Genomic DNA, 13,596 nt, shown 5'->3' with positions numbered 1-13,596 from the left:
AATGTGGGGCCTCGAGGTCTTATGGTTCGGTCGTGAAAGAATAACGCACGCACAAAAACACACAAACAAGTACGCAAACAAACACACAAACACTTGAAAATATTTACAAAATGCTGGATATACTTTACAATTTAAGCAATACTTGCATTACTTTTCAAGGTATGAAATGGCTTTAGATACATTTGTCCTACCTGAGTGGAAGTATTCACATGCCTTCCGTGTTGCACACATTCACATATTGCACACAGATCATTCTTCACAGCCTGTTTTGTGAAAAACCTTTCATCTCAGGACTAAACAGATGAAAATCACAAGGTGGAAATTGTGAATTGTAACGAGTAAGGTGGCAAGACGTCCCCGTATTTATTCTCAAAGTAGCCTTGTGAGAGGGCAAGCAAGCATTAAGTGGAATGACACTATCTGACAAGTTATCAGGTCTCTTCCTGTTTCTTGCTGGCTTGTCCACCACCTGGAAAAAGGTCTCGAGCATTGACAATTCTCCTGCCTTCAAGGAAGCCCACATGTGGAAACCTTTGCATATTTTGTATTCACCATGTGCGGAATATTCACCATATGCCGAAACCGTGCCGTTTTATGTGTCGGTTTGACTTTTTGTGTGATTAATGTTAGCTCTTACACGAGCCTCGATCTTGTATACAAAAAAAAAAAAAAACAAACAAAAAAAAACCTACCCCCGTTAATTCACCCCAGATCCACTTTTTTTTTTTTTTTTAAATACGGACTTCTTTCTTTCCTGGAAGTTCTAGCAGTGTCCATGTGTTTTATACCTTTCCCACCCCCGCCTTCCCATGCCTCCTCCCCCCGAGCCCTCTCCCTCCCACAGATCTTCCGTTGTCTCTGTTCTCTGTTGTTGTACTTGTGTGTTTCCCTCTCTCTCCCCATCTTGTCTCTTGCTCCCTTTATTGTATGTTTTGTGTGTCCATTTGTTTTTTTGTGATTGATGTTAGCCCTTACACGAGCCTCGATATTGTACACAAATTATTTTTTTTAATATCCCAAAAACACAAACACCATCATAATGCTGGCACAGGGTGTTGAGTTTTGAATTTTTTCATTGCCAGATATTCATGGTGCCACCATTGCAAGCTTGCCCTCTTTTTTTTTTTTCTTGTGGAGTGTGGTGGTGTATTCATCTTTCATCACCGCTCACAATCAACTCCAAAAATGTACGCCCTTGCAGACTAAATCGAGCCGATAACCGGAACACAATCCAGTGACTCGCAATGCATTTTGGCCAAATATCAGTTCTCTTGGCACCGAGCTTGCACTGCCATTCAGAGCTTTAAATCTACTCGATGATCGATTCAACACTATCAATGCTTCTGTTCACTTCTGAATTGAATTGATCAACAGAAGCTTTGTGTCAGTCAAAATGAGATCTTCAACTTGTTTGCTTGTTTGCATTTTTATCCAGGTGGCCAGGCTTGTTGCAGAAACTTTATGCTGTAGGTTCTGGGTCTCGGCGGAGAGTGATGATGCTGTCAGTGTTTGTACCTTCCTCACCCTGCGATCCCTTTCACTGCTCCCTTATTCTTTGGTGTGTGCGGACATGTGCAACGGTGCATGCACTCTGCTATTCTCCTTCCCGTCCCCTCTCCCCAGTGATATTAAGTAGAATAAAGATAAACTCATAGATTAGATTGATACGGTGTTGATTGAGCACAGGCATGAATGATGGGACAAATGGCTTTCTCCCGTGTTAAAGTCCCTTGTATATCCTTGTAAAGTGATCGATTTCAATTTTTGTGCACACTATATTTAAGAATGACACCATGGTTTTATTGATTGTACTTTTCTTGTTTTTAGGAACCGCCCTTGGCCTTGCCCATCTTCACAATGTGCAGCAGGTCAAACCCCTTCTACCCAGCACCTCTGGCTGTGCAGCAATGTGGGACACAAAGAATGATGCTGCTGATTTGTTCTGTGTTAACACTGACGTTCCATCAAAGGTATTGCTTTACCCTGCTGTTTTTTAAATGTACACAGTACAAATTGGACATTATCAGTGACATGAACTGTAATCATTACTTCATACTTCTTGAAGAATGCTTATGTGGTTTAAATCATCTAATCGGAGTAATGATTCAAGAATAATTACGACAAAGTACAATACGGCATATTGCGGGGTATTCTCCAAAGAGGAAGAGATGGTTTCCTGAGCATTGGATTAGTCCTAATGTACTGTATATGAGGAACCACATTGGATGCCTTGAGGGATTGGGAAGACACTTCCTTGAGGCATCCCAGTCTACATCCGAAGAGGAGTGGAAAGGATTCCGTTGATAGCAACACGTTGGCTGCCCGAGTAGAGGAGGTCAGAAAGCCAGGTATCAAGGTAGACTTGTGTTTCCACAGGTGTACTGTGGTTAGTTTGGCAAGCAGGTCCCTCATTGTATCAAATGCCTGAGATTTGTCAAGGGTGACATGTCAAATGAATAAATGTTTTTCGGTCTGGAAAAGAAAGTCAAAGTGGGTGCAGAGGTTTTGTGAAGAGATGTGTTGAGCACTCCTGATGTGACAGTGTACCACCCTTCCCCTCCACCCACCTTTTTATGCTTTCATCCTATGTACTTTCTGCATTTGCCTTGTCTAGATTTGAGTGTTATACGAGTATTAAGGGGATATTATTCTTGTTATCTCCCCATCGCATGGAAGAAGTTTCGGGAATTGAGTGGCGTGCTGATGATGAGGGGAGTGTCGTTGAAGCTGAAGGGAAAGGTGTATGCTGCATGTGTGAGAAGTGTTATGATTTATGGGAGCGAGACATGGGTAATGAACGTAGAGCAGCAACGAAGGTTGGAAAGGGTGGAAATGCGAATGGTTCGACGGATGTGCGGAGTATCGTTGAGAGAGAGGAAGACAAATGATGAATTGCGAAAGATGATGGGAATATAGCCTGTGATGGATGCTGTGAAGAGGAACAGGTTGAGATGGTTTGGTCATGTGTTGAGGAAGGATGAAAGTGACTGGTTGAGAAGAGTGATGGAAATGAATGTAGAAGGAAGTAGAAGACGGGGAAGACCGAGAAAGACTTGGCTAAAGATGGTCGAAGAAGAAATGCGGGCAAGGGGGTTAACAAGGAGAGATGCAGAAAATAGGGCAAAATGGAGAAGATTGTCATGGGGACCGTAAGGCTAACCCCCGCTCTAGCAGGGAAAATGGCCTTTAAAATGCATGTTGTTGTTATCTCCCCATCGAAGGTAGATGAGGTTATGTTTTCACCCCGTCTTCCTGCCTGTCTGCGAACAGGGTATCAAAAAGTTGTGGACAGATTCGGACAAAATTGGTGGACAGGTTGCTTGTGTGACAAGGACTACTTGATTCAATTTTGGTGAAGATCCAGATCTGGATACGAGAATTTAATTTTTTTAAGCGATTGCTCATCATTGTGAAATGGGGCCAAAAACGATATTTAACACAGTATCTCAAAAGAGTTGTGGATGGATTATGACAAAACTTGGTGGATGAGTTGGTTGGATGACAAAGAAGAAGCCAATTATATTTTGGTTCGAGTCAGCAGATTTTTTTTTCTGTTTGTTTACGTAGTCGAGGCTGGTATGAGAGCTAACACAAATAACATATAATAAAGGGGGCGCAAGACAACAGGGGGAGAGAGAGAGGGAAGCACAACAACAGTAGGGAACAGGGATATCAGGTGATCTGTGGAAAAGAGAGGGCTGGGGTGGGGTACATGGGATAAACAAGATGGACACTACAGGGATTTCAGGAAAGAAAAGAGGGAATTTGAAGGAGGTGGATTTAGGGTGGATTAACGGGGGTGGAAAAGATCAAGGTTTTGGAAGTGGGAAGATCTGAAATGGATCTGAAAGGGACAGCTGTTTTGAAGACTTGGAGGGAGGAGTGGGATTGAAGAGAGTGAGGGAGTTTGTTCCAGAGATGGGAAAAAAGAGGAATGAAAGAGTGAAGGTGAGCAGAGAGTTTTGATTTTGGAAGTTTCACCAGAAAAGGGTTACTGGCAGACCTTGTGTTTCCTGCAGGAATATTTGGGGGACAGCACAGACAGAGCAGTAGGTGCAATGCCAGAGAGGAGTCCGTAGAAGATAGAAAGGCCGCCAACCTGCCTGCGGTGAGAGAGTGAAAGGCCCTCAGAATCGGCTTCATCGTGGGAAATAGCAATGATCCTAAAAGCCTCGGCTTCCACAGCGTGAAGCCGAGCTAGATGCGAGGCAGGAGCCCCAGCCCAGAGGGGAGAACAGCACTCCATCAATCTGCGGATGAAAGCTTTGTATGTGGTGAGAAGCTCAGTGGTGCAAGAATGGACTTTGCACGATGGAGGATGCCCAGTCGGTGACTGGCTTTGGAGGCCAGCTTGGAAATGTGGTTTTTCCAGGAAAGATCATGGCAGATAGTGAGACCCAAAAGCTTGAGTGACAGAACTTCTTCGAGAGGATTGTTGAGAAAGTAAATGGGAGGGTTGTCCAGTCTGTCTTTTCAGAGAAACAGTAAGAGAGTGAGATTTGTCAGGATTGAAAGACATGTTCCACTTTGACCAGTTTGTGATTTTATCCAGGTCGGCAGAGAGTGAAGAGGCTGCTGCGTGTCGATCTGAGGGATGAGATATGGAGCAGCAGAGAGTGGATTCATCAGCAAAAATATAAAGAGGATTTTCCAGAGAGTCAGAGAGACCATTAATGAAGATTAGAAAAAGCACATGGCCCAGAACACTGCCTTGAGGAACTCCAGCCTCGACAGGAAGGGGAGATGAGAGAATTCCATTTGGAGCCACACGTTGACTACAACAGTAGAGGAAGTCCACGAGCCATGCATGGATTTTCCATGGATACCATAGGAGGAGAGTTTGGTGAGCAGGGCAGAGTTCCAGACAATCGAAAGCACGATATATGTCAAGAGAAACAGCTCTGATTTCCTGATTGGCGTTGAGGGCCTCCATCCATTGTTGAGACAGTGGAAGCAGCATGTCCTGAGTTGAGTGATCTGGTCTGAATCCAAATTGATGATCAGAGATCAAGTCATTGGAGAAGAGGAAGGATTTAATATCAGAAGCTGGATGATGGATTCCATGACCTTGCTGATTATTGGGAGCAGGCTGATTGGTCTGTAGTTGCAAGGATCTGTTTTCGCACCTTTTTTCTGTTAAGCGGTAATGTTGGCTGATTTCCAAGCAGATGGCAGATGACTTTCAGTAAAAGAGAGGGTGAAGAGAATAGAGAGAGGTTGTGAAAGAGCGGCAGAGCAGGATTTTAGGACCCGTGGGCTGATGCCGTCTGGTCCAGTTGCAGAATCAGAGTCGAGGTTTGACAGAAACTTGTCCACCTTGTCGGGAGAGAAGAACACAGAGTCCAGGAACAACTGGGTGCGACTGGGTAAGGTGGGAACAGAGAGAGATGGGTTTGGGACACAAGGTTTTGAGGCAAACACAGAGTTGAGGCATTCAGCTTTTTCATGTGCGGAGTCGGCTGTGTAGTCATTTGAGGTAAGGGAGGGGATGGAGTGGGAACAAACACCAGAAACAGATTTGACCAGATGCCACTAGGATTTGGGTAATCCTTCAGGTAATCTATGGCTGAGCTTCTCCCTAACGCTTTCTGAGTTTGAAGAAGACTAAGAATTATCAGAAGAATTGTTTCTCCTTAATGTTTTCTGAATTGAAGAAGAAGAAGAAGAATTATTAGAAGCAGTGTTTCCCTGCAATGTTTTCCAAGTTTAAAGAAAAAAATTCTCATTGAGTTTGAAGAAGATCTGGACAGTGTATTTTCCAAAAACTCAGGGAGTAATAAAATGATAGTTTATGTTGATGCTTTGCCAATCTCATTAGTAGCTGAGTTTCTCCATCATGCTTTGAAGACGAAGAATAAGCGCTAATGCTTTGTTCATGCTGTTTCTCCCTATTCTGTTTGTTTACAATACTAATAATGTAATTTTGACAAATGAAAATAAAGTTGAACTTGAAGCATTTTTTGCAACTTGATAAAGCACCCTATCCTATAGAGGTGTGACAGAAGATGACAGCGCAGAAGGAGGGATGCATAAACTCAGTTATAAGAATCGTTAGTGTCTTAAATTTTTTAAATTTCACTCCCGATTTCGATACTTGTTTAGTCACTTTAGTGTAGGGGATCCAATCCTCAAATCTGAATCAAGATTTTGATTGTATACTTTAATTAGGCCATGAGAGTAGATCGTGTTTCCAAGCCAAGGCACGTTTGAATAGACCACAACAATATGCCGGCGTAAGAACCCAATGGGGTGACAGAGGACTGACCAAGATGGCGCATCACCATATTTGTTTGTTTTTTTGTTTGTTTTTTTGTGATGGGCACCCCCTAAATTATCTTCAAAAGCGGTATTTAAACACACTCAAACACCCATTTTTTTTTATTCATGCACTTCGATGGAGTTCAATAAGTACAGATGCAAAGTTTGGGGCTGCTATGTTTCATGGTTTTGGAGCTTTGGAGGAGACACACACACACACACACACACACACACACACACATTTCATTTTATTATTATAGATAGATGACTTTGTTACTCAACTTTGAGTGGTATTTTTTTTTTTTTTTTTTTTTTTTTTTTTTGTATACTGAATGGAGGCTCGTGAAAGAGCGAACATTTATTTCACAAACAAATCAACCAGACAAACAAAACATACAAAAAGAGGGAACGGAAGACAAGATGGGGAGAGAAGGGGAAGCACACAACCACAACATTTGAGAGCAGGGAGAAGTGCGGGAGGGAGAGGGCTTGGGGGGAGGAGGCGTGGGAAGGGGGGGGGGGGGGGGGGGAGAGGTATAAAACACAAGGGGACCGAAATTAGCGGGGGTAGAAAAGATCAAGGTTTTGGATGGGGGAGGATAATAGATGGTGGTGAACAGCTGCTTTAAAGACCTGGAAGGTGGAGTGGGATTGAAGAGAGTGAGGGAGTTTGTTCCAGAGGCGGGAGAAAAGAGGAATGAAGGAGTGAAGGTGAGCAGAAAGTCTTGATTTTGGCAGTTTAACCATAAGAGGGTTGCAGGCAGATCTTGTGCGACCTGTAGGAATATTTGGGGGACAGAGCCCAGAGAGAGCTGGGGGGGCAAGGCCAGAGAGGAGTCGGTAGAAGACGGAAAGACCACCAACCTGCCTGCGGTGAGTGAGTGAAAGGCCCTTGGAGTTAGCTTCATCGTGGGAGATTCCAATGATTCTGAACGCTTTGGTTTCAACAGCGTGAAGACGAGCTAGGTGTGAGGCAGGAGCACCAGACCAGAGGGGAGAGCAGTATTCCATAGAGCTGCGGATGATAGCCTTGTATGTGGTGAGGAGCTCAGGTGTGCCAAGGAAGGACTTCGCACGATGGAGGATGCCCAGTCGGCGACTGGCTTTGGAGGCCAGATTTGAAATGTGGTTTTCCCAGGAAAGATCATGGCAAATAGTGAGACCCAAACGCTTGAGTGACAGAACTTCTTGGAGAGGATTATTCAGAAAGTGGATGGGAGGGTTGTCCAGTCAGTCTTTTCGGAGAGACATCGTAAGAGTGTGAGATTTAGCAGGATTGAAAGACATGTTCCATTTGTTTGCCCAGTCTGTGATTTTGTCCAGGTCTGCAGAGAGTGAGGAGGCTGCAGACTGCCGATGTGAGGGATGAGGAATGGAGCGACAGAGAGTAGAGTCGTCAGCAAAGAGATAGAGAGGAATTTCAAGAGAGTCAGAGAGATCATTGATAAAAAACCACCTTTAGAGGCCATTCTTCCCCGCAAAGCGGGGGTTGGCCTTTTTCGGGAACCGTGGTTGTTGTTGTTTTTTGGTCCCCTTTTTGAAGCAATGGTTTACGGCCGGATGCCCTTCCTGACGCCAACCCTTTTTGCCGCCTTTAACGACAAACAGGGAATTACCAGTGAACTGGTACTCAATTTGCCGACCTCGGAAGGATGACAGGCTGAGTCAACCCCCCTGGTGTTAATTCAGCGATCGACCGGGATTCGAACCCAGGATCCTAGGATCCTAAGCCGGCACCCTAGCCGCTAGCCCATCATTGATGAAGACCAGAAAAAGCACAGGGCCCAGAACACTACCTTGGGGAACTCCAGCCTGAACAGGAAGAGGAGATGAGAGAAACCGATTCAGGGCCACACGTTGACTACGACCAGAGAGGAAGTCTGCCAGCCATGCATGGAGATTTCCATGGATACCAAAGGAGGAGAGTTTGGTGAGCAGAGCGGGGTGCCAGACCGTATCGAAGGCACGTGAAATGTCAAGGGAGACAGCTCTAATTTCCTGTTTGGCGTTGAGGACCTCCATCCATTGTTGAGAAAGCAGAAGCAGCATGTCCAGAGTAGAGTGACCAGGTCTGAAACCAAATTGATGATCAGAGATCAAGCCATTGGAGAAGATGAAAGATTTCATATCTGAAGCAATGATGGATTCCATGACTTTGCTGATAATTGGGAGAAGGCTGATTGGTCTGTAGTTGCTAGGATCTGTTTTTGCACCTTTTTTGTGCAAAGCGGTGATGTTGGCTGATTTCCAAGCAGATGGCAGATGACCTTGAGCAAAAGAGAGGGTGAAGAGAACAGAAAGAGGGAGTGAAAGAGCGGAAGAACATGATTTTAGGACCCGTGGGCTGATGCCGTCAGGACCAGTTGCAGAATCAGTCGAGGGTTGACAGAAACTTTTCCACCTTGTCAGGAGGAAAGGACACAGAGTCCAGGAGCAACTGGGTATGGTGTGGGTATTCTTTGATGTTTGGTTGTTTGAAAGTCATGGCGATAGTCGACAGTGGTGTAATTGCTGTTTCTTACCACAGCTGTTGTCCTTTTTGAAAATAAAATTACAAATTGACATTCAAAACAATGTTCAGGTGACAAAGTAAGCAAAGTGCTCCCCATTTCAGGTCTCCCTCTTGCTTTCACACCTCCGTGGGGTGTAAGGATGGAGAAATAGACTATGTCAACCTACAGCCTAGGTAACCCTCCCCTCCTCCCCAGCTCTCCCGCTTCTACTCAAGTTCCCCTGCCAAATGCAACTCAAACCCCCCCCCCCCCCCCCATTCCGCTCAAGGCGCCCAACCAAGCTCAAGTTGAGAATCCCCCCTCCCCTTCTTCCTCAACCCCCCCCCCCTATCAAACACAAGTCGAGAACACCCCCTACCTCTCCCCACTTCCCTCTCCTCTCCTCGCCCCCCCATCCTTCTCGCCCCCCCATCCTTCTCGCCCCCCCATCCTTCTCGCTCCCCCATCCTTCTCGCTCCCCCATTCTTCTCGCTCCCTCATTCTCCTCGCTCTCCCATTCTCCTCGCTCTCCCATTCTCCTCGCTCTCCCATTCTCCTCGCTCTCCCATTCTCATCGCTCTCCCATTCTCCTCGCTCTCCAATTCTCCTCGCTCTCCAATTCTCCTCGCTCTCCCATTCTCCTCGCTCTCCCATTCTCCTCGCTCTCCCATTCTCCTCGCTCTCCCATTCTCCTCGCTCTCCCATTCTCCTCGCTCTCCCATTCTCCTCTCTCCCCCATTCTCCTCGCTCTCCCATTCTCCTCGCTCTCCCATTCTCCTCGCTCTCCCATTCTCCTCGCTCTCCCATTCTCCTCGCTCTCCCATTCTCCTCGCTCTCCCATTCTCCTCGCTCTCCCATTCTCCTCGCTCTCCCATTCTCCTCGCTCTCCCATTCTCCTCGCTCCCCCATTCTCCTCGCTCCCCCATTCTCCTCGCTCCCCCATTCTCCTCGCTCCCCCATTCCCCTCGCTCTCCCATTCTCCTCGCTCTCCCATTCTCCTCGCTCTCCCATTCTCCTCGCTCTCCCATTCTCCTCGCTCTCCCATTCTCCTCGCTCTCCCATTCTCCTCGCTCTCCCATTCTCCTCGCTCTCCAATTCTCCTCGCTCTCCCATTCTCCTCGCTCTCCCATTCTCCTCGCTCCCCCATTCTCCTCGCTCCCCCATTCTCGCTCTCCCATTCCCCTCGCTCTCCCATTCTCCTCGCTCTCCCATTCTCCTCGCTCTCCCATTCTCCTCGCTCTCCCATTCTCCTCGCTCTCCCATTCTCCTCGCTCTCCCATTCTCCTCGCTCCCCCATTCTCCTCGCTCCCCCATTCTCCTCGCTCTCCCATTCTCCTCGCTCTCCCATTCTCCTCGCTCCCCCATTCTCCTCGCTCCCCTCTCCTGGTATTCCTGTCAGCGAAGCGACGGGTGGTATTTGCTAGTAATTACTAAATAAACAAATTTGACATGAATGAAATTCTATTTTATTTTTTCTCAGCAAGATCATCTATAATCTCTCTAGGTTCCAGCAGAGGGAGTACAAGTGCAGGTGGCTCATGTGATTGATGGAGTGCATCCACGAAGGCATGAGGCAAAGCTGGCAGGGTTTTCAGCTCTTCTTGATGTGAAGAACTTATTACGACAGTGGGTTCTGAGCAGTGTTGGTAAGACAAATGCCCACATCACCGAACCATCATGTATCTCACATTATTTGTCATAAGTGAATTATTTATCATTGTAACTATCGTTAAGGTAGCTACATTTTTATGCATCAAATAGTTGAATTTGTTTTTATTTTTAAGTGCCCAAATGAAGTGACTGAGGTGTCTGCATGAAGGGAAGAGGCATGCAATGTTGTGTTTAATGCACATTTCCTTCTGGAATAAATATGTGCCTCCTAATAAGAGCATTGGATCATGTAATATACATATATATATATATATACAATTATACATACACAGCCATACTTTCCAGTTGAATACGGAACAGTTAGATTTTTGATTGAAGTTTTATTTGGAACTCAACATCTACACCTTCTCTTCGATACACGTCTCAAGATGTTAAATTTAATTGTCCATAACTTTTGCACAGATGGCACGGGATGAACCCCACAACAGCCTTCGTGATGCAATCTCATAGCTCATTCAAGGAATGTGGGCATGTGGCATGAACTCTGTCCTTGATGAAACCCCACAAAATATATCACTGGGAGTCAGCATCTGGGAATCTTGGGGGGCAAGCAATGGGTCCACCACGGCCGATTTATTTGTTGGAGAACATTGTATCAATGATTTCATCAACATATTTTCACAAAACAATAAGAAGAAAAAAACTAACAAAAGAAAACTAACTTTAATTTGAAAGAGAAGGTGGACATGTTCAGTACTATTTAAAACTTCAAACATTTATCAAACTGTTCCATATAAGTTTCAAATGGAATGTTGTGTACGTTTGTTATATTCAATAAATAAAAATGGGTATAGTGGAATAATACAGGTAGTGGACAAAAAATGGAATCGCCAATGTAAAGTCACTTAAATGTAAAGTCGCATGTGGTTGCGTTGGGCAACCACATGCGGCCTGTATACACTGTGGCATAGGTCCACCAGCATCTAGAATTACGCAGGAGGGATGCGGCAGCATTCTTCCATGAGAAAGTCAATCAATTCACACCTGTTTGATGGAGGTGAAAAGCTCTAACTCAGGCGTCATTCCAGAATGTTCCATAAATGCCTGATTGGGTTCAGATCTGGTGACTGAGAAAACCATGACATGTGGATAACATCAGTGTCAAGCTCAAAAAGCCATTGGGTGACCACATGTGCTCTGTAGATGGGGCCATTAGGGGAGGGGATGTGTCTCGTCTTGCAGACATGCTGGCCATAATTATAGGCAACCAGGCCTGTGCAGCATTTTTACACATGACCCTGAGCATGCTGGGATGTTATTTGCTTAATTAACACATGGGCCCACACCTGTGTGGAAGCTGTTGCTTGGTGTCCCTCATTTTTACCCAGGTGTTTCCATTTTTTGTCCACCACCTGTATCACCTATCTAAAGCACGAAAGTGATTCGTTAAATTGATTGGATTTTGCAGATCCCCAGGATGAGGATGTGATGCTCGTAATCAGTTACTGTTCCAAGTTGATTGAAGAAAATCTAGAAGCACTTCACACCATCATGAAGTTCCTTATCAGGTTGTTGAGAATTTTTTTGTGTATCTGTTTTGTTTTGTGTATGTGTAGTTTTATTATTTATTTTCAGTGCTAACGCATAATACATGGAGACAATAAAGCATGCTATGGAGGGCACAGCATCAACTGTGTGTGGCACAGCATCAATCAACTTTATGTGTGTACTCACTGCATAGCGCGTATGTAAAAAGGGTGTTCCTGCAGTCTTCTCAGAAAGCTTTGAGTTTATTTTATTTATTTATTGAAATTCCAAAAACAAGGCTGAGAGCCACTAAATGTGAAGGGCTACAGAGAAAAAGAAGAGGAAAAACTGGCAAAACCTTCACCTCGTCCGAAAACAAGGAAACCTCTCACAGGACCACTATGCAGGAGGGGGTAACTAGGCCAGGGTAAAAAATAAATTTCCCTACCCCCGTTGGGTGTTTATTAGGAAACACCATCTCCATACTGGATGGCCATTGGCTCCTGAAGGGAGCTCATCCACCCTTTGTCAGTTGTTGGTTTTAGTCTTGGCTGGGTGTCACAGTCACCCTGCCCTTCCCGTGAGCAAAGCCAGTGAGGGGTGTCGGTTTGGTCGCTGCCAACCGACCAATGTGGCAGGATTCGCAGATGACATGCAAACATGTGGGTGCATGAATTTGTTTATTGCTGAGTTGTTTTGGCCAATTCAACAGGGCTCCTGGAATGCTCCCGTACAAAGGAAGACCTGGAGGGAAGAATGAGATTGAAGAGAATGTGAAAGTTTGTTCTATAGGTGAGAGAAATATTGCTGACCAAGAAAGCAAACGACTAGATTAAATTCACAATTAGAGACACTTCTTGAACTGGAATCGCACTCAGTAGAGTGCTTACTTCTGTGAGGCTGAACACTTTACGTTTTGTATTGTACTGATAGGCCAAATCTGCATCTGTACCTGAGCCAAAATCGAATTTGCTTGTTCTTGTTATATAACCAACTCATCAACCTTGTTTCGTCCGAATCCGTCCACAACTTTTTTTTTTCCAACCAATTTTTGAAATATCATGCTGTATATAGTTTTTGGCCCCATCTCTCAATGGCGAAGAATCACTTTAAAAATTCTCGTATCTGGATCCAGATTCCGATCATCACCAAAATCCAATAATTTCGTCTTTGTCTCAGACACAACCGGTCCACCAAATTTTGTCTGAATCCGTCCACAACTTTTTGAGATACTGTATCCTGTTCACAGACATAACCTCCACCCACCTTCGGTGGCGGAGGTGAGAACATCGAGTACGGATCTCCTTTCGATTTCTAGTTCTGTTGTTTAAATGTCACAGTGACATTGATCAAAAGTCAAGCTAGACTAAGCTATAAGGACTAAGGAGTGGCTGAAAGAGAGAGGACTTTATGTATTACAAAGGAGATGATTACGAGGGTATCTGATGGAGGTGTTTAATAATATTGTCGTGTGACTACCCTTGGTGAACACCGTAGGGTAGCACGGATGACCAAACGAGCTGTTACTCCGAGGCGTTCAGTTCAAAAATATAGCGGAGAATACGTGTGGGGGAGAAGAGGGAGGGGCGAAACCATAGCTTACCTTCACGATCCCACCGGCAGCCCTCGAACATGTAATAAATAAACTCGCATGAAACGGAATTAAAATGTACAAAAATAAACAGGTTTATCAAAGAAAATGCCGGCA

The 13,596-nt window shown here is 45.1% G+C and overlaps 1 protein-coding gene and 1 long non-coding RNA gene across 8 annotated transcripts in view; one reads left to right on the top strand and one right to left on the bottom strand.

Moving 5' to 3' along the window:
* Positions 1–13,596, top strand: part of REV1 (REV1 DNA directed polymerase) — an 83,967-nt gene that overhangs the window by 61,259 nt on the left and 9,112 nt on the right. For 4 of the 5 annotated variants that reach the window (XM_068113865.2, XM_068113868.2, XM_068113866.2 and 1 more), the window contains 3 exons: positions 1,828–1,970; positions 10,255–10,396; positions 11,830–11,929. In XM_068113865.2, coding sequence (XP_067969966.2) covers positions 1,828–1,970; positions 10,255–10,396; positions 11,830–11,929 — 385 coding nt within the window. The remainder of the gene's footprint in view (positions 1–1,827; positions 1,971–10,254; positions 10,397–11,829; positions 11,930–13,596) is intronic. The other variant, XM_068113867.2, reaches the window with a different exon arrangement.
* LOC137425429 (uncharacterized) overlaps positions 12,141–13,596 on the bottom strand; it is a 61,078-nt gene continuing 59,622 nt past the window's right edge. For all 3 annotated transcript variants that reach the window (XR_010984117.2, XR_010984118.2, XR_010984116.2), the window contains exon 3: positions 12,141–12,632. This is a non-coding gene — a long non-coding RNA (uncharacterized LOC137425429). The remainder of the gene's footprint in view (positions 12,633–13,596) is intronic.

This window comes from Myxine glutinosa, chromosome 4 (genome assembly GCF_964187855.1).
Source record: "Myxine glutinosa chromosome 4, kmMyxGlut1.1, whole genome shotgun sequence".
Lineage (NCBI taxonomy): Eukaryota > Metazoa > Chordata > Myxini > Myxiniformes > Myxinidae > Myxine > Myxine glutinosa.
Note: the sequence above shows the minus strand (reverse complement) of the source record. Positions and strands in the feature narration are given on the sequence as shown.